Raw genomic sequence first — 20,917 nt, forward strand, 5'->3', positions numbered from 1 at the left:
GAATTCTACATTCTCTTGGGTAAACTTAGTACATCATAGTTTAAAAGAAAACCAATGAATTATTCACAAGTGTCTCAAAAACAGAGGAAACATTAGATTTCCTTCCCCCCCTTTCCCCCTCACCCCTCCTTCCCTCCCCTTCTCTCTCTCTTTCTTTCTCTCCCTTCTTTCCTTTTCTAATTAATTAATTTTTTTAAGGGGTGGGGGAGGTAATCAGATCTATTTATTTGTTTTTTAATGGCGGTACTGGGGCTTAAACCCAGGACCTTAATGTGTGCTAAGCATGTGCTCTACCCCTGAGCTATACAACCCCCACCTTCCTTTCCTTTTCTAACTCCTCAATTAAGTACCATGCAGTTAGCAATGTATTTTAATGAAATAGAAATATGTTCTTTGGAGGGATTATATACCCCACTTTCTTTCCTTTCTTCATTGCGGTATTGAACCTTTCTTTCCTTTTTTTATTTGTAAAAGAAAAATTGAATACATAGTTAAGTGACTGATAATAGCCATAGAAGATATTTTTTGTCAGAATTGTCCTGACATTTTTGGCTTGTAAGATTCTAGTTATTGGATTAAATTGTGCCTGGAAATAAATATTTACTCCAAAAGATTATTTTAATATTTAATTACCTGATGTTCTTTTTAAACTTTTTTTCCGTATAGTAAACAAATAGTGGAGTTTTTATCATAGTAACATATTTTACTTTAAAATATAATATGTTATAGTTTATATGTGGAATCTTAAAAAAAGGACACAGATGAACTTGTCTACAAAACAGAAATAGAGTCACAGACATAGAGAACAAACTTATGGTTACCAGGGGGTAAATGGGATGGGAAGGGAATTGCACCTCTCGGGGAGTGATGAAAATGTTAGCTATCTTGATTGTGGTGGTGGTTTCATTGCTGTATACATCTATCAAAATTCATCAAATTTTACATCTGAAATAAGTGCAGTTTACTGTACAGGAGTCATACCACAATAAAGATTAAAAAAAAAAGTATGTCTCCATCACTCCAAAAGTTGCCTCATCCCATGTTAATCCAAATTTCTCTCCACCCCCATTCTCAAACATTAATCCTCTCTTTATCATTCCTTATAGATTAGTTTGAATTTTATAGAATTAAATATAAATGGAGTCATACAGTACCTTTTTTTTGCTAAATTTTAAAATTCAGCACAATGATCTTGAGATTCATCCATACTGTTGTGTCAACAGAATACTTGGTTTTATTGCATTCCATTGTATGGACATACCATTTGTTTATCCATTCACCTGATTTTTTTTAACATATTTTTTATTAAGTTATAGTCATTTTAACAATGTTGTGTCAAATTCCAGTGTAGAGCACAATTTTTCAGTTATACATGAACATACATACATTCATTGTCACATTCTCTTTAGCTGTGAGCTACCACAAGATCCTGTATATATTTCCCTGTGCTACACAGTACAATCTTGTTTATCTATTCTACATTTTGAAATCCCAGGCTGTCCCTTCCCAACCTCCTGCCCCTTTGGCAACCACAAGTTTGTATTCTATGTCTATGAGTCTGTTTCTGTTTTTTATTTATGTTTTGGGTTTTTGTAGATTCCACATATGAGCGATCTCATATGGTATTTTTCTTTCTCTTTCCGGCTTACTTCACTTAGAATGACATTCTCCAGGAACATCCATGTTGCTGCAAATGGCATTATGTTGTCTTTTTTATGGCTGAGTAGTATTCCACTGTATAAATATACCACATCTTCTTTATCCAGTCACCTGTTGATGGACATTTAGGCTGTTTCCATGTCTTGGCTATTGTAAATAGTGCTGCTATGAACATTGGGGTACAGGTGTCATTTTGAAGTAGGGTTCCTTCTGGATATATGCCCAGGGGTGGGATTCCTGGGTCATATGGTAAGTCTATTCCTAGTCCTTTGAGGAATCCATTCACCTGTTGATAGATGTTTAAGTGGTTTCCCACTATAGCTATTACAAATAAAGCTGTTGTAAACACTTAAAAATGTTTATTGTAGTATTACATGCACATATACACACAAAAATGATACATATCATTATCATGAAAATACACATGTGCAGATGTATGAACTTTCAAAAACCACCTACATAACCAGAACCAGATCAAGAAACAGAATGGTACCATCATCTTTGAAGCCCACTCATCTTTACTCCGATCTCTATTCTCCCCACCCCAAGAATAAGACACTTCTAATAAAATTGAGTAGTTTTGCTTGCTTTTGGACATTGCATATAGATTAAGTCATTGAGTATGCACTATTTTTTTCTGGGGGATGTTCTGAGTATTTTTCTAAATTGTATTTTTTGTGAGATTCATTTATGTTGTTGAATGTAGTTGTAGATTATACTTCCTCATTCTGTTTAGCATTTCACTGTGAACATATATCACAATCTGTTGATCTGTTTTACTGTTGATTGGTTTGGGGAATATTTTCTCAATTTTGGCTATTACAAAAATAGTGCTGTTGTGAACATTCTTGTACATGTCGCTCTTTGAATTTATGAATGCATTTCTTGTGAGGATGTACTTGAAAGTTATACATTATGCATATGTTCAGCACTTTCCAAAGTGGTTGTAGCTGTTTGCACCCCCCAGAAGTGTCTGAGTGCACCACGTCCTTGTCACTATTTGGTGTTTTCCATCTTTTAAATTTGCCCATTGTGTGGGTACATGATAGAATGTGTAATTTTTTTTTTTGGCAGAATCAGATGTTTTTTATTCTACAAAGTCATGTACAGACATATCTGAACAGGAATCAGAATGTGTAATTTTTAAATTGTGAGGTTTTCTTAATTTGCATTTCCTTGATGACTAATGATGTTGAGTACATTTTCTTACATTTATTAGCTATTTTGATGTTCTCTTTTACCAAATGTGTGTTTAAGTCTTTTGACTATTTTTATATTTGGTGTCTTTTTTTTTTTTAATTTGAAGTTTTTTTCTGATATATTCTGGATACAAATTTTTGTCAGATAAATGTATTACAAATAATTTCTCCCATGCTTTTCATTCCCTTAATGGTGTCTCCAGCAGCAGTTCTCAATTTTACTATAATTCCAAGTATAATTTCCACTTGTATATATTTAGAAACAAATCCTTTGTCACATATATGAATTGCAAATATTTTCGTCTACATTCTTTACTCTTCCAATGGTATCTTTCCATTAGCAAACATTCTTAATTTTACTACAATCCAGTTTTATCATTTTTAGTTAGCTCTCTTGTATCCTTTTAAAGGAAGCTTTGCCTACTCCAAGGTCACAAGTATGTTATCTATGTTTTCTTTAAAAGCTCTGTTGCTTTATCTTTCACATACATCTGGAATTGATTTTGGGGTATGTTGTGATATAGGGAATCAACTTTTATTATTACTTAAGGAATACATGCTCATTGTAGATAAAAGTGAAGACTATGCATTACTTATGATCTACCGTCCAAGAACACCATCCTGGGCACCGTGGTGTAATCTTTCCACACGCAGCTTTTGCTATTTATTATTTCTTAGTTTTGTTACTTAGTAGTACTGTTGTAAAAGTTGTTATTACTTTTTATTCCTCTCAGTTATGAACCAAAAATAAGATGTCTAATTCTATTTCTTGGAACCTCACCCTCATCACCTGTGACAAAAACCAAAACAAATTTAAAAAAGGTTGTCACTAGGATAATGTCACTTTTTATTTTAAGCTCTGCATATTTACAGACTAACTTCTCAAGTAGACTTTTGAGTTTTACTTCTGTGACATTTTTTTCCCCACCAGTCAGTTAAACACATTATCTTTAGTATAATTTGAGGGTCTGTAAGTTTTTTTTTCTAACTCTTTCATTCTGCTTGCATCTTTATTAATTCCTTTATTCTGTTCTCCTTTTTTTTAAACAGTATTTGAATTATTTGCTAAATTAATTTTTCATTCTTTTTTTAAAGTGATCTAAGATTTTAAGGTTATACATTTTCTCCTTAGTCCTCTTGTATCTCTACCCCGATGTTCAGATGTATAGCTTTTTTATTATTGCTGATTTTCTAAAATAATTTTTCAGTATATAATTGGGTTTTCTACTTGACGTGAGAATTATTTGAAAAATTCCTCTGTAAGAACCTGCTTCTGTTTTTGTTATTTTTTTCATATTTATATTTTATTTTTCATTTTATTCTGTAAAATTTTCATTCTGCTCTGTTACTCAATATTTATTTCAGTCTTAGCTCTAGGTTAAAATTACTCAAAGCTCACCATCACTCATTTCGCCATCATTTACCCATTTCTTGTTTGTCTGCACCCTGGCCTCCAGGAAAATATTCTCTGAGTTCTCGCATATTCAGAATGGTTTGTCTGTTGTCTGTACTTGAAGGCAGCTTTGCTGGGCACCATCCTTGGCTTACATTTTCTTTCCTTAAATATATATATATTAAGGATGTCATTTCATTGTCTCGTGATGTTGACTGTTGCTGCGGTGAAATATGAATATAACCTACTTGTTTTATCCTCATAAATGATATTTATTTTGTCTGACTGGGAAAAAATTCTTTATTTTTAAATCTCAATAACTTTACTAGAAAATGCCTTGATGTTGACCATTCTTGGGCAATTCCTTTGTACCCAGTGTGTCTTTCCAATGTATAGATTCAGGTCTTTTATATCAACAAAAGCACTCTTGAATTATAACTTTAACAATTTTTTTCTGTTCATTGGTTTGATTCTTTTTTCTTCAGGGACTACTCCAAATACATGTATGTGGGTCTCTAATACACATCTTTTCTATTTTTCCCCTAATCCATCCTTCTTTTCTTTATTTTAATGTGGTCACTTTTCCCATTTTTCTGTATTCTTTATTTTTTTTCATATTTTCTACTCTGTCTCATGCTCTTTTCAATTTTGTTTTTATTTGGTTACGATGCTTCCCTGCTCTACTTCTTTCTTGAGTTTTTCTAGATCATATTTCCCTTCTTTCTTTTGTTTTTCTATCTCTTTCCTGAATTCCTATATTTCTTTTTTTTTAATTTAAAACTTTTGTTCTTCAATATATGCTGTTAAAATAAAAACACAAGTCACAGATTGTAGAAAAAATGTTTGCAAAACAGATATCTGACAAAGGACTTTTCCCAAGAGTATACAAAGAATTCTCAAAATTGAATAATAATAATAATAATGATAATGATAATAATAATAATAATAATAATAATAATAATAATAGTAAAAGGGAAACCACCTGCAGAAAATGTGATCCAAATATGAACAGGTGTTTAATACAAGAAGATATACAAATGGCCAATAAGCACGTGAAATAATCCTTTACAAAACTAGTCAGCAGGGAAACACAAATAAAATAGTGTGTTACTACTGTACACCACTAGAATGGCCAAAATTAAAGACTGTGATGATTCCCCATATTGGTAAGGATGTGGAGAAAGTGAACTCATCTCTTACTGATGAGAACATTAAATGGTACAACCATTATAGGTAAAAGGTTAGCAGCTTCTTATAAAGCTAAACATACGCTTTTCATACAACCCTGTAATTCCACTCCTAGATATTTATCTGATAAATACATATTTTTATGAGAAGACTTATACTTGAATATTCATATCAGCTTTATACATAGTGGCCTTAACCTAGGAATAACCCAATTTCCATAAACAGATGAATAGATAAACAAATTGTGGTATATCCGGACAATGGAACACTACGATCTGTTTTTGAGGTTCATCCATGTTGTTTCATGTTTATTATTTTTTATTATTGGGTAGTGTTCCTATGTTTCTGATTTGAGGTCTGATTTCAAAGGTAATCTCTTCATTTTTTTATAATTCATGGCAATATGGTCACAACTTTTATCTGCTCCATAGTAAGATTTTTCTGGTGTGTTTTTTTTTTCAACTGTAGGTAATTTTTGATACTCTTCTCCAGTTTGTTTCTTATAGTACATTTGCATTTATTGTGTGCAATCTTTAAAAAAAAAAAAGTCATCCTTGAATTAACTGGAATTTCTGTCGCAGAAGAGAAAGCTTCCTATAGCTCTGGCTTCTCTCTGGCATTATTTGCATAGCCTACGTCCTCTGCTTCTATGGACAAAACATGGTCCAGGAGAACGCCTGCTAACGGACCTGCTCACATACTCAGTCTCTGATGTTCCGCAAAAGGACTACAGCTTTCACAAAACAGAGGGAACATTTATCTTCAGACAGTTTTTTTTTTTTCCTTCTGATGTTACTTGGGTCCCTACTGTGTCTTCTTGGTCCTTTCTGAATATTTTTTTATTTCATTCTCCTGACTTCTACTTCACTTGTTTATGTTAACTGTTATATCATGCTGGAGTTCTTCTTCTTCTTTTTTTAAAATAATTTCCAGGAGAAGAAGGTTAACTATTTTGATGTATGGCAGCAATATTCATCTTTTAAGTTGATTTTCTCACCATACTTGGACAATATGAAGTATTCCAGGCTTTAAAAATAGTGCATATACATGTGAAGAAATTCCACAAGAAAAGGGAAAGAATCACCTGAAAGGATTAGAAGTAACAGTGCCCTTGGCTCTTACAGGTTTAGAAATAGTGTCTGTTCCCACTAACCAGACTGGAAGACCTCTCCATTCATGAGCGTTGGGTCATGAGAACAGACAGGTCTTCCCCTCTGTAGTGGAAAATAATTATTCCTGTATTGAGCACTGCTTCACTCTTGCTGAATACACTTTACAAGCAGGATCAGAAAGGATCTATTTCCAAGAAACCTAACTGCATCCAAGCAGAAAGCTCAAGAAGATTTATAAGAATACAAATATATTTATTGCCCCAAAAGATAATTTTTCACAATGTGTGACATCCAATAAAAAATTATCAGGCATTCAAAAAAGCATAAAAATATGATGAATACTGATGGTAGACAATTGGAACATAACTTAACAAGTGCTTGAGCAGAGGAGTTTTAGTCTTCTCCGTGTTCCTGTAAATGCATACTGCATACTGCAAACAATAATGCTTAAAACATGTTCAACACAATGACCACAGCTTGTACCATTTTAATTACAATGACGAATAATTTTCCACATCTGCTACAATATATAAAGAGTTTCTACTAAACAATTGGCCATTTGTAATTAAAAATGAAACATCAACTGTAAACATCCCATTTCTGTGTATTTACCACTTTCCAACTCTCTACCTGTAGGTCAGTGGTTCTCAACTGGGGCCAACTGGCTCCCAGGGGACATTTGACAATGTCTGGAAATATTTTGGGTTGTCACGAAAGGGGTGGGCCACTACCAGCATGGAATGAGTCTCTACTCATTAGAGGCCAAGGAAGCACAAACAACCTACAATGCACAAGGCAGCCCCCTAGAACAAAGGTTCACCAGCCACACAAGTCAGTCGTGCCTTAGTTGAGAACCCTGAACTTCAGTGACCATTCATCCCAGTTCACCCAGGACATCCCAAGCGTTAGCACTGGAAGTTTTGCATCTCAGGAAACTCCCCAGTCTCACGTAAATAGTGAAGAATGATCAACCTACCTCCTACCTTTCGGTATGAATATTCAGTCCCCCACTGTAAAGTAATAAAAATCAGAATCAGCATGAACATGTATTGAACACATATTTTGTCCAATATTACGCCAGTGTGTTATCTGTATTATCTCATGTAATCATCTTAGCAATTGCCTGAGATTACTATTATTGCTTCTATTCTGCAGTTGACAAAGAGTAGGCCTACAGAGTTCGGGTAAATTGTTGAAATGTATACAACTGGTTATGGTAGAATTAAGATTATAAAACAAAGACTATCTTGAGTATAGTGTGCATATTCCTGCTTTGCAAGGCTGGAATTATTTTCTCCACACTGTGCCAGCCTCATAGTATAGCTTGTGTTTATAATAATAATTGTTGAAATTAAAATTAAAAATTACATTTGATATAATTATGGCTTTCATTTTCTGAGTTGTTGCTGGTTACAACTGTGCTGCATGAGATTTGAGCTGATATGAAGAATACAATCTTCTTTTAAAAAGTATGGAATTTGAAACTAATGAGATTTGAGACTAGCTTGATAGGTGATCTGGAGTGAATTACTCAATTTCTCTGAGTCTCATGGGGGAATGCATAAATTAAATGAGGTAACCTTTCTGAAGTCCCTTGTATGGTGCTCAGTATGTCAAAAAAATTCCATACATGGTAGTTGTAATTGTCAATGTGAAGAAATTGCCAGATTTAAATGGCATAGATTGCCTTATTCATGACATTTTTATTAGTAGGGAAGGAGAAAGGAAGAGAGACAATGTGGCTATCATAACATTTCTAGTCTAGTATAATGAAAAGACTTTGGTGTCAGAAAGGATTTGTGGAAATCCAGCTTAGCTACTTATATACTATATGAGAGTATAACATTTACCTTCTACAAAATGAAGGAAATAATGCTCTTTCCTGAACACTGTAAAGATTATAAAGACATAAAATACACATCATACACATCTTCCCATTTCTTTAAAACAAGAAAAAACAGCCCTATTCTTAGAGCAGTGTTTCCAAAAAGTTGGAGAGGATGCAAATCAAATACTCCATTGCAAATGCTACTTTGAGTTACAGACATTCTGTGATGGAAATGAAACATCTATTTTTTCTGCAGTCAGTAGTCCAGATAGCCAGTTAAACAGGTGCAATCTGATTTTCTGTTATTTGTATGAAGGAAGGCATGGCTTCTAATGGAAGGATGCATTCAGAGATGCAGCATAGTTGAACTGACTCTAAATGACAGTGCACTGAAAGTAATCACTAAATAGACAGGTGCGGGTAAAGTCCATTTTTGTTTCGCTTGGAGTAACAGTAGGCTTAACTTAGAGAAGCACCACAAGAAGTCTGTAATTCTGTGACGAATAAAGTGACACTTGTGAGCAAGGTGTACCAAAGAGGGGACTGACTGTGGAGGGATTTCCATCACCAAGCTGGGTCATTACCTTGGCAAAAGTAGATTAAACTCTCCTTCCACAGATAAGCTTGTTCCACATTTGTGGTGAGCAACAGGCGGACCAAGTGCACGGTACAAAAGCCTGTCGGGAGAGGTCAGCTCAAAGTGAACAGAATTTTCCTTGTTGAGAGCTCAGAGGAGAAAGGGCAGCCAAGGACTAAATTGAGAGTGTATTCCTTTGTGTTTGTGAAGAGTTACCCATATAATTTACTTTTTATACTTATATTCTTTCTCTCCCTTGGCTGGATCTCAGAAATCTCTGATCACTTCCTTTCTCTTTTTTCTCCCATACCTGTTATAGAGAGAAGCAATTATGGAAACTGCAAATCAAACAGGTGCATTTGGACAATGAGAAAGGAGTTCTGAAATGATGATTGCTTTTTGCTGCCACTGAAGTTTATCCAATTTAACGGATACAGGATAACACAACTGGATTCAGAGCTACAATAATTGTTGAGGAAGATAACTGTGGACACATGGGGTCATTTGGATATTATAAACAAAGGGCATATGAATACTGTAAAACTACCAGCAGAAAGTCTCATAAAAACAATGGCCCACAGGCAGGGGTCAGATGCAAGTTTTGTGTGACTTAATATTTATATAATTTTGGGGGTGGGGGGGCTTGATACAAAAATAAATACAAAATGAATATTAAAAAATCACAATAAGTTACCGAAACCTTGGCGGTTGAGATCCTTTTTTCTCGAATTTCTTTAGTCAACTGACAGAAATTCTCACCCAGAAGTGTTTGCTGATTGCAGACTAGGTTTTGCTTTTTGCTCCTCCAACACCCCCAGCAATTCCTCGGGTACACAGGGTCCCTTGCAAATGAGACGTGGCCAATAGGCGTCATTGGTAGCATCCTCTGCCTGCAGGAATTTCCCGCTCAAGCTTACTGTGCCTTGTTTGAGAAGCCTAAAAGGACCATAAAACACATAAAACAGAAACTTTCCATCTGATGTTTGGCGTTTCATTGTAAGAACTAAAACCTCACACACCCATCACCTACCTGGACCTCGGCCGCGCAACTTGTATCAGTTCTGGGTTTTACGGCTACCGGGATGGTGTCCAGCTGGGCCTCGGGCTGCTCACCAAGCTGCACGCCCACAGCGGGAGCCCGCGGGGACCGCACTCGGCTTGCGGCTGGGGACTGGGGGCGGCCCGCGCCTCCCGCTGATTGGCGGGCCCGGACCCTGGGGGCGGGCTCTCCCCCGCGCTGGCCCGGCCCGGGGTGGCTATATTGGCACCGTTCCTGCTAGGTCGAGTCCTCGCGCCTGAGCCGGACTGAGGAGAGGGCTTCTGAGGGCAGTGCGGGCGCAGGAAGCGGAGCGAGGCTGGCGAGAGCGAGCCGGGGGCTGCGGGGCTGCGGGGCGATGAAGCAGCGGCTCAGGGAGCGGAGGCTGGCGGTGTGGCGCGACGGGCCGGCCCCGGGCCGGGGCTGCTGCTCCGGAGGCTGCTGAGGCGCCGAGCGAGGGGGAGGAGAGGCAGCGGAGCGCGGGGAAGCCGGCTGGGTGGCGGGCGGCTCGGGTTGGCCTCCCGGGTTGGGATCCCCCCGGTGGAACCATGCGGGTGGCCAAGTGGCTGACGGGGCTGCTCTACCAGCTCTCGCTCTTCATCACCAGGTCTTGGGAAGTTCACTTCCACCCCAGGCAGGGTAAGGTCACCGCGGGGCGCCTTCAGCAGCTGGGTGGGGCGCGGGCCCGAGGGGGACCTGCGGACGGAGGCGGGGGAGCGGCTCAGCCCGCTGGGGAACCCCGGCCTTGCCGGGGCTCTCGGGACTCCGGGACCAGTCAGCCCCAGACATCCCCGGAGGTTGCGGCTGCGCCGGGTTTCGAGGAATCGCGCGCAGGGGACCCGTCTCCCTCCGGGGACCACGCGGTGGGGGTGCGTGGGGCAGGGTGGCGAGGGCGCCCGCGGGGCACGAGTTGGCGACGGACGGGAGGTGAAGAGGGGCGCGGGAAGGAGGTGGCTGCTGAGGGCCCCGAGTGGCGGGGTCCCCGCTTGGGAAGCGTGGAGCGGGTCGGGGGTGTGGGAAAGCAGGCAGGCACACTCAGAGCGCACGTGTGTGCGCGCGCGCACTCCCCAGCATGTGTCTATTTGTCGCGCCCCCCTCCCCGGGTCTGGGGACCCGGGGCCTCGGTCCTTCGGCGGGGACGTTTGGTTGCAGAAGTTTGGGGCTGGGAAGCTGGAAAGGGGTGGGGGCTCAACGGCCGTCTCGCTGTGGTTGCAGAAGCCCTGGTGAGGACACTGGCCTCCTACGAAGTGGTGACCCCCGCGCGGGTCAATGAGTTCGGCGAAGTGTTCCCGCAGAGCCACCACTTCAGCCGCAGGAAGCGCAGCTCGGAGGCGCCGGAGCCCACGCCGCTCAGGACCCACTACCGAATCCGCGCCTACGGGCAGCTCTTCCAGCTGAACCTGAGCGCCGACGCGGCCTTCCTGGCTGCCGGCTACACCGAGGTGCACTTGGGAGCCCCAGAGCGCAGGGCCGAGGAGCGCAGCGCGGCGCCCCCAGACCTCCGCCACTGCTTCTACCGCGGCCAGGTCAACGCTCGCGAGGATCACACAGCCGTCTTCAGCCTCTGTGGAGGCCTGGTAAGCGCCCTCGGGTCCCTTGGCATTTTCTTGGGATCCGGTCTTGCTCGTGCAGGAAGCTGGGTTTGGCTTTTCCCGAGTGGCCGGAGGGTGACCCAAGAGATCAGAGTGGGCTACCCGAGAGATTAACACCTAGATGAAGCCAGGCCAGAGGCTACGCCTTCCTGCAGTGGGGAGAGCGGAAGATCAGGACGTCATTCCCTGCTGGGCAAGCTTGGCCCTTCTCTGTGCAAAGCTGAGAGACTCTTGCTCGAAAGTGACAGATGCCGAGCAAGTCAGGGAGTCCGGGAGTGGCCCTGCGGAGGTGTGGTTGTGGTTTCCAGCCGGAGGGCAGGCTATTTCCCACAGACACACCCATTTTGGACCATCTATTGAGGCAGACTCCCCTGAATTTGCTTAACCTAGCTGTTTGAATTTAGAATGATAGGAGGAAAAGAGAAAGAAAACACATGCAATGAAAAGGTTTGAAAAGGAAGTTTTTTGGTTTTTTTGTCTTTTGATAGTATGGGGATGGCCATTAATCTGTGAAGTACAAGTTACGGAAGAGGTTGAATCTGCCTGTGTAAAAATGTAGAGTGTCTCATCTGATCCAGCAAATGAGAAATGATCATTAAAGTGACAAGGGTAAAAGATGAGGATTTTGTAAAAGCCTCATTGCGGACAGAGGAAACGAAATAGAATATTGGGTTCTATGTGGTTTGTTTCTCTCTCTCCGAAACAGAGAGGTTCTAATTTTTTTTTTTTTTTTTTTTTTTTTTTTTGCCGTGAACTTTTTCAGCATGCTGGGGGAATCCCAGGACCTCTTCTCAGCATGATTGAAGTAAAGTAACATACATATTATTTAATTGGCCTCCTTTAAAATATTAACAGTAATCAAAGTGTTACAAATATTAGAATTTGTGGTGTCATAATACATCCTTCTTTATTAATGCTTTACATAATATCTCTTGGGGCGGGGCTTACTTACATACTTTTGTAGTGGTAGCGAGTGTGAACAATCCAGATAGCTTTGAATCACATTTGAGTTAAAGTAACCATTATTTTATTACCAACAAAGTCACAGTGCCTGTGGTTTTACCTACAGTCGTAACTGAAGGAAATGTTCATTACCAGAGGTTAAGGAAAATAAAGATGTTAACACTTTCCCATCGAGTCCATGGAACCCCTGGTTGAGAATGCTTATGTCAAACAGATATGAACTCACTTCATCATTAACTCCTGATAAACACACGTTCAAGAAGAAACAACTAAGAATTTGGCTAAGGGATTCTAGTGTCCTTCCCAAGTATTCTAGCTTTTGTTGGGCAAATTTTAAAAGAGTTTCAGAACATCAACACTGTTTATTTTTTGATTAAGTAGAACATTGGTAACAGTTCTCTCTAGGCCAAATGTACTACTTCCTCTCAGGTTAATTGACGTAAGATGTCTTCCTGGATGTGAGCATTGGTCATTACTAAGTAAATTTGAAAAATCTCTTTGCTTTTTTCCATGCTTTTGTCTTGAGCTTGTCAAGACATACATACATGGAATCCCTGGGACAGTCTTCTTTTCTGGTGTGGGTAACTGTAGAATGCTTACATCATCAGAATGGCAGCAGCGCACTCGTATTTACACAGCCATCTACACACCGAAGGAAAGAAAAATATTCTCCTTTCTAGAACCTTTCAAAATGTTTAGTTTGCCTGGAAGCTTCTAGATTTACTACCACAGATTTGTCATGGTCAATTCATTTTCCTGATTTAATATTTAAGGCATGGAAAACATTCCAGATGGGAAGCATTATTAGGAGTGATATGTCTCATGTTGATTTATAACATTGGCGTAGTTCAAATTATTATTCAGTATCCCCTTTTTGAAATCAGGAAACCGTTGAAGCTGTTTGAAGTCTTCACAGGAGCTCCTCCGTTCCTGTCACTGTGTCAGTTGTCTAGTTACTATGCATCATTAGTTTGATTTACCTGTGCACTTCGCTTTTGATAGACTTATTGATATTATCAGTTTAATTTGATTTAACGATTAAAAACACATTTTCATGCCTGTGTAACTCAGTTATATCTTAATTTCTTTGTATTTGCAAGGCTGCGTAAAGGACATCACTCATGGCAGAGATAGAAATTTTCCAGTAATACAGCAAATAATAGAGGTACCAGGATCTAAACATTTTTTTAGAAGTGTGATCATGACCAGTTATGAATCTAAATCCCTAATAATATTAGTGATGTTTCTTTGATTTTTCTCATTTTTGATATCAGCACTATAGCAGATATTAGCTATATATTTATGATTGTGTGTTTTATCTCTACCTCAACTCTGTCATTAACACTCTTTAGAAAAACAGCTTCTTCAAATAGCAGAACTTCTGGTGGGTGTTGGAGTCCATTTGTTATTACATCAGATTCCTCTTTCTAGTCTCAGATTAGTCTTTAGATCCGGGTAAAGTTGTATTACCCACAGCTTGGACCAGCTTAGTTCTTGCAGATCAGCCTCGATACAATGCTAACCTCCAGCCCTGGTCATGTTCGCTTCCCAGCTTACCTTTGTGACCGCATATGTGGCTGTAACGACCCAGCTTTGATCTCTGTCGGTCCATTGAACACTCAAGTTGAGATTTACCGAAGGATTTTTAGAGACAGTCTTACTAACTTAGAGAAGTTCTCTTTTTCTAGTTGCTCTTTGCTTTAAGTTTTGCTTTGAATCATAAATGGATGTTGTACTTAATCAAATGCTTTTCCTGAATATATTGAATGAGCACATGATTTCCTCATTTTTTCCCACTAACATGTATTGTCTTACACATGGCTGGAGTCAAGCAAATGCTGACCATTGATGAAAACTGACCCCAGACAGGGCTGTAAAATGTTCTGAGGCCTTTGTATTGTTTGGGAGGAAGGAGGGAAATACACTGTCCTCCAGGTCCTGTAGTCTCCGATGTCCTTTGTGGCTTAGTCTCTGTGCATTTTCCTGGCCCCAACAGCTGAACTCTGGGCCTGAGAACTCATGGCTTTTCTTTGTTCAGTTGGGCTTCACAAACTCATTGTCCCCTGGGCTGGAGACTGGTGCGGCATACCCCTCTGAGCTCAGCTGCAGCATCTATTTGATTTCTTGTGTGGCCGACGCCTTGGGCAGCCCTCGACATAGGGTCACTTAGCTCCTGCTGTGCATCCTCTCCACGTAAAGTGGTTTGGTGACACCATTGGTAATCTCCCCTCTAAGGGTCTGAAACCCTCCATGGCATATGAAAGTCCTCTCTTTGCCAGACTCTGCGGCACGTCTCATTTTGGTGTGTATGTGTGTGGGGGCTGTCAGAGGTCCCTTCCCTGGATACCACATAGCATGCTGCAGCATTTCTCTTGGCAGTCCCCCTCCACCATCTAACGTGCCTTCTGTCTCTGGGACCTTAACCGCCCCCCTGCCCCGGAGGAGAGGTCCTCGCACATGCATCTTTCCAACTGTTTCCTTTGCCTCCATCACTCTTTTCTTCCCAGAATCCACCGAGTTCCCCTTTCCCATCTCTTACAGTTGACCGATAACCTGTCCATCGTCCCACCTGAGGTAGCATCTACCTCTCCTTTCTCTGGCGGCTGCTGAGGAATGTGACTTTTAGAGGACGGGAATAAAAAACATTAATATCTTTCAAATATCTCTGTGCATACAACCATTTAAAAAAAAATCGACACCACAACACACGTGTTGGTTCCATCAAATTGCATTAACCTCAAACATATGAACTAATGTTTTCTTTTAATTCCTATACAGTGAATTTTTTTTCTACTTCTAGAAGTCTTAGTATTCACGTGTTTTTCTCTTTCACGAACTCACTGAACCATGCCTTGTGTTGTTTAGTTTTCTTAAGTGCTTTGGGTCCAAGAACCAAAAGGAGCAGAGAGTCTGCCAGAAATTTTCTGTTTCATGTGTGTATAACTTTTGCTCCTCTGATCTTTCCTTCTCTGTAATTTTTCTTTCTTGTAAGTCTCAGTATTTATTGCATGATTCAAACGTATTTATTTTTACATTTCTAAAATCTACAGTAGATGAGAATATAGAGCCAAATCATAAAATTACCTGTAAGTAATGTAATGGCCAGACTGTTTTCAGTCCATTGAGAAACTGTCACAGAATATTCACTTATCAGGTCTTTATATCCCTACCTCAGCTCTAAACTTTGTTTTCGTGGGTCATGGTGTCCATCTTCTCACAATGCTGATATGCTCTTATCCGAGTAGAGGTCGGTATTTCATAAGCTGTAATATTTCTGGCATACACGTGTCAGGGTGGGATGTATCAAGTGTACTGAGGCTGTTTCCAACGACCCCTGTGTCTCCTCACTGTCCCCCATTACCTGGTGGGTTCCCTTCTTCCGAAGGCCCTCAGGGACTGACCTGGCCACCTAGACAATTAACTTCACTGTTTCTTGGTGGGATTTGAAGTGATGCTGTCTTTTTGGTGGAAAGAAAGAGTTTCCAGATGTCCTAAAACCAGACACTGCATCTGGCTTATGCAGCATTCTCACAGAGCAGCCCGCAGGGGTTGTGTGCGCTGTTTTGAAGCTTCTCCTGTGAACCATCCTGCAGCCTGTCAAGGCGCGAATGCCCTCAGATGACTGATGATCGAGGTGCTCTAGAAACTTCTTGTTCGGACAGGAGTTAACCGTACGGAAACTATCGATAATGTCCTTTCTGGTTTTCATCTTCTTGGAATGGTTTAGTTTTACTTTCTAAACTTCCTATATGCCCAGAAGTAATAGAGCGTCAGATCATTTCACCTGCCGTTCCGTATTCATCCAAATTCCGAAGGACCCTTTTTGGCAATTCCCACGCTCAGTTAAGTACTCAGACAGCACTAGGGAGAATTTCTTACGCCTCTACTTTCAACATTCGAGTGTTAGCCTATGTCTTCCAAGAAGCAGATGGCAAGATGGGAGTAAACGTGCCTATGTTGGAGACACGGAGAGAGCAGTGAAGGCTGAAACAGCTGAAGAAAGGATAAAGATGTTGGGTCCTTGGCTGCTGGGCCTTCTAAACAAGGTTCAGCGAAGCCCACCTCAAGCCAGATTTGCCTGGGGGAAGGGTCCCTTGCCTCGTAAGAATGAGTTTCCTCTCAGTAACCTTGCCACACTCAGTTCCTGCCTGGAGTGGTGCGTGGGAGACTCAGCTGGGGCACGAACACTGACGGAGTTCAAAGCTCAGTGGTTGGGACCCTTGGCCAGTTATGCTCAGCATTCTCAGGGCCACCAGGTAGTGACAACAGGCACACATATACGCTCAATGAAAATAGTCTGTTAAAAAGCTGTTAACGGAGAAGTCCAGGGGGTGCTGGGTGAACTTCAAGGAAGGGGTGATTAAGGGAGTTGACCTGGGCTGGAGGAGGCTTCTCAACCGAACTCTGGGGGATGAATAAATGTATGGAGACATGAAAATTCAAGGGCTTCTTGTGGGTCTCTGCAGCTGAAAAGTAGGTGGCTTGGGAGGCGTGGGGGAAGGAGGTTGAAGTCAGGTCAAGGCCGGAAACTCATTGTGAAGGAGTGAGGGCTTGAGCTGTAAACGTGGGTTAGTTGGCTGTGTTAGGAGGGGCCTCCTCTTGTGCACCATTGCGCGGGGTGCAGGGGAGGCAGCAAGCGGCTGGGAAGACCACTCTTGTAGTCTACCGTGGGCAAGGAGGATGGGCCACTTGGAATATGGGGCTTCAGTGGCAAAGAAGAGCTGGGTGCCTATGGAAGGTGCACTCTGTAGACCAGAGAGTCCCAACTGGGGGCAGTTTTTTTCCCCCAGGGGACACTTGGCAGTGTTTGGGGATGGATACTTTTGGCTGTCACAGCGGTGCAGGGGGCAGGGGAATCTACTGGCATCTGGAGGAAAGAAGACAGGGATGCTGCTAAACATCCCACAAGGCACAGAATGGCCTCCTACAACGGAAGGATTATCACCATGTCAACAGTGCTGACGTTAAGCAACCTTGTAGGAGACCCACTAGAATTTTGGACCAGAAGAGAAGATGAACAAAATGGTCCTAATGACTCTGACTTAAATGACTGAGTGATCCTCTAGCCATTAACCAAGAAAGGTTATCACAGAAGGAGGTGAGGAGAAAGAGATACTTATTCTAGAAACATCTGTTTTATTCTATCATAGGTTGGCTTTAATCTTCCATAATTGTTTGAATTTATAGTTACTCTTTGTCTAAAATGTCCTTTCCCTTAAACTCCTACTCATCTTTCCAAATCCATCCTGAGCCTTCCTGTCTGCGCCCTGATCTTCTCTGGAAAGAGCTGAGCAGTCCTACCTTCATTCTACCACTAGACTTTTTATACATCGTGTATTGAATGTGGTTATTTGTCCATATTTCTATCATTTAGAGATTGTAAGTAAGGGAATGATAGCTGTATTTATTTCAGCACTCAGTACAGCACGTAGAAATGCTCAATGCATGTATGAATGAGCTAAAGCAAGTTTTATGAATATGTCCGTGTAATTAGGTTAGCTCTTCTCTAGAATTCAGTGCAGCCAAATTATTTTTATCCATTTTAGTTGAAGTAGCTGGACATATTTAAAAACTTTTGTACAGATTAAATCTTTTTCAAATATCTGAGTTAACTGTGTTCCATTTATTGCTTCATTTAAAAGCGGTTTACACTGCACCCTGGTTACTTATGGCTTTATTTCTTTTTAGCTTATAACTGCTACTTTCCACAAAATTAATCTTAATTAAGCTGTCTGAGTCATACTAATATTCAGAGGAAGAAACAGATCATTCTTTCTCAACAAATGCTTATCAGTCATTTGTTTTTTTACCAGCCCCTGTTAGATATCAGTGGTGCAGTAATGTCCATATTACAACAGCATTAAATCTATTAATCAAGGATGTTCATGAGCTCCATCAATGCTTTGTTACTGCAGTAATTAGCACAGAGAAGGCACACCAGCTCTTGAATGCCTCAATCCCAAGGTGACACACACCACTTCTATGTATATTTTATTGGTGAAAACCAATTGCCTGGTTCTACCTAGGTTCAGAGGGCTAGAAAATGAGGGGCAGTGCTCTGCCCCTGGGAAGAGAGGAGAATAGATACTGGTGGTCACCAACAGTGTTTCCTGTAGGCTGTCCTCTGCTCACCACCTGTCCCTTTGCTCCTCTCTTCTTGCACATCAGACATACTCATCTTGTTTCCAAGGAGACAGACAGCCCTGCAGGGGCACTGTTTCTGCTCAAAGGCCAGGATCTCTGGCTAATGCATCATCTCATCCATAAAGTCCAGTTGTGTCGCTTCATGGTTCAGCAACTAATGAATTAAAAGGCAAATTATCAGGGTGGGAAGGGATAAATTGTGAATTCGAAAATTGCAACTCTTGGGGAATGATGGAAATGATAACTACCTTGATTGTAGTGGTGGTTTCATGGGTGTAGACATCTATCAAAATTCATCGAAGTATACACCTGAAATGTGTGCAGTTCACTGTACAGAACCATACCACAATAAAGGTGTTTTAAAAAAAATGCAAATTATCTGCACCTCCCCCAAACCAACATAAGCATGATTGTAATCTCAATCTTAATTTCCTACCGAGCAGGGGGGACACCGTCTAGTCAGTGATTTATAGCAGTTTTGGAACTTCATCTGGAGAGGGACTGTGGAGACCCACTACCCCTGCAGGAGGAGAGTTCCTTTATTATCTTCCTCTATTCATCTTTCTGGGAAAAGTCCAGTCACCAAGGCCCCTGATTCTGCTCTCTGGGAGGGTCTTGCCCAGCCTCCTCCACGGCCACATCTAAAACAGATTCTGGGGAGTATACTCTCTGTGGGGCGGGAAGGGCACTTCAGGAATGCTGGGGTAACTGAGGATCTGTGGGTTACCCTACAACAAAAGCAGTCAAGGCTTCTTTAGTCCAGGCTCATGTTTCTCTGACAGTAACATTTCTCAAGAACTTGGTTGACTTCTGATGGCAGATCGAGTTTTGATAATGGCTTCAAATTAGTTTCCCGTGACAGTTACCAAAACCTAAATGGCAGTTATGTTAAATCTGGGAATGCCAAGAATCTTCTATGAGTAAACGCGGCATGTTGGATCCTCATCTTACTGGTAAACCGAATTCAAACCAATTCCAGCTGTATTAAAGGAGAGCAAAATTACAATAGATTATAACCTTTAGGGAAAAGTACAAAGGGAGACACAACAAGTGAAAAAGTTGATATTTGCTTAAATACTCACTGGGGAGTGCCATATGTCAAAATAACTGTAAACAAATTAAAAGAGAAACTAGGAAAATACATGCTATAAAGATAACAGATGGTCTGGCAGGTGTATGGTGCATGTTCCTGTAGATATTATATGTATCTTTGTTAAGTGATGTTGTTTTATAACATTTTGACAATGTGTCATGAACATATTTCCGTTATATACCTACAGAATAGTTCTTACTGATTTCTTATTGTTTTAAATTTCTGACTGTTCTAATGACTTCAGGCTTTATGTCTTTGCAGATATTTTAGTAAGAGGATGGCAGAGGCTGTCCTGGGAACCACTACCCAGACCCCATGAGAACGTGGTGATTGCTCTGACAGTTCTCTCCACTTTTAGTGCGTACATATGACTTCAGAAACACCTCAGTAACTACACGAAAGCGAGATGTTACAGAATTTACTCCTTGCTATTGGTGTGGCCAGGACACTCTCCGTGGAGCTGAGTCATTTGGCCACATAGATCTTGGGTAGATAAGTGCAGAAGTCTGCCTTATTTTCTTGTTCATTGTGGGCAAAGACGTGGTGAGAGAGCAGTGTCTTTTTAGTTGAGCATCAGTAGTGTTTCCTCTCACGTTCACATTGGAGATCTGGAGTTGTCCTGTGGGATGGGGAGTAAAGAATGCTGCCAGAGGAGAGAAGACTCGTCTTTTCAGAAATCTTACAATGAATCTTCTGCTTTAGGCTTCTGGGGCCAATTACATTGTCTTCATATCACTGATTCATTCATTCAGTGTATGCTTCTGTGTAACACTATTTCCAAGGCATGATCAGTGGTGTTAGAATGAGGAGCTGTCAGGGGGAAATAAAACCTTTTTTTAAAAAATTTTATTTTATTGAGTTATAGTCAGTTTACGATGTTGTGTCAATTTCCAGTGTAGAGCACAATTTTTCAGTTATACATGAATATACATATATTCATTTTCATATTTTTTCACCATGAGCTACCACAAGATCGTGTATATATTTCCCTGTGCTATACAGTATAATCTTGTCTATCTATTCTAAATATACCTGTCAGTATCTACAAATTTCGAAATCCCAGTCTGTCCCTTAAAAAAACCTTTTGTATTGAACTGAGTACCCCCCAATAAAAAGGAACCTCACAGTTAATC

At 40.7% G+C, this 20,917-nt stretch overlaps 2 protein-coding genes across 3 annotated transcripts in view; both read left to right on the forward strand.

Annotated features, from left to right (window-relative positions):
- Positions 1 to 9,405, forward strand: part of PUS7L (pseudouridine synthase 7 like) — a 142,676-nt gene extending 133,271 nt beyond the window's left edge. Inside the window, exon 13 of the transcript XR_006720266.2 lies at positions 9,276 to 9,405. The gene's annotated coding sequence lies outside the window, so the exon portion shown is untranslated. The remainder of the gene's footprint in view (positions 1 to 9,275) is intronic.
- Positions 9,406 to 10,270: 865 nt separating this feature from the next.
- ADAMTS20 (ADAM metallopeptidase with thrombospondin type 1 motif 20) overlaps positions 10,271 to 20,917 on the forward strand; it is a 134,983-nt gene continuing 124,336 nt past the window's right edge. For both annotated transcript variants that reach the window (XM_074374995.1, XM_074374996.1), the window contains exons 1-2: positions 10,271 to 10,631; positions 11,208 to 11,569. In XM_074374995.1, the coding sequence (XP_074231096.1) occupies positions 10,541 to 10,631; positions 11,208 to 11,569 (453 nt within the window). In that variant the 5' untranslated portion in view covers positions 10,271 to 10,540. The remainder of the gene's footprint in view (positions 10,632 to 11,207; positions 11,570 to 20,917) is intronic.

The sequence above is a fragment of the Camelus bactrianus genome, chromosome 12 (genome assembly GCF_048773025.1).
Source record: "Camelus bactrianus isolate YW-2024 breed Bactrian camel chromosome 12, ASM4877302v1, whole genome shotgun sequence".
NCBI classification, from domain to species: domain Eukaryota; kingdom Metazoa; phylum Chordata; class Mammalia; order Artiodactyla; family Camelidae; genus Camelus; species Camelus bactrianus.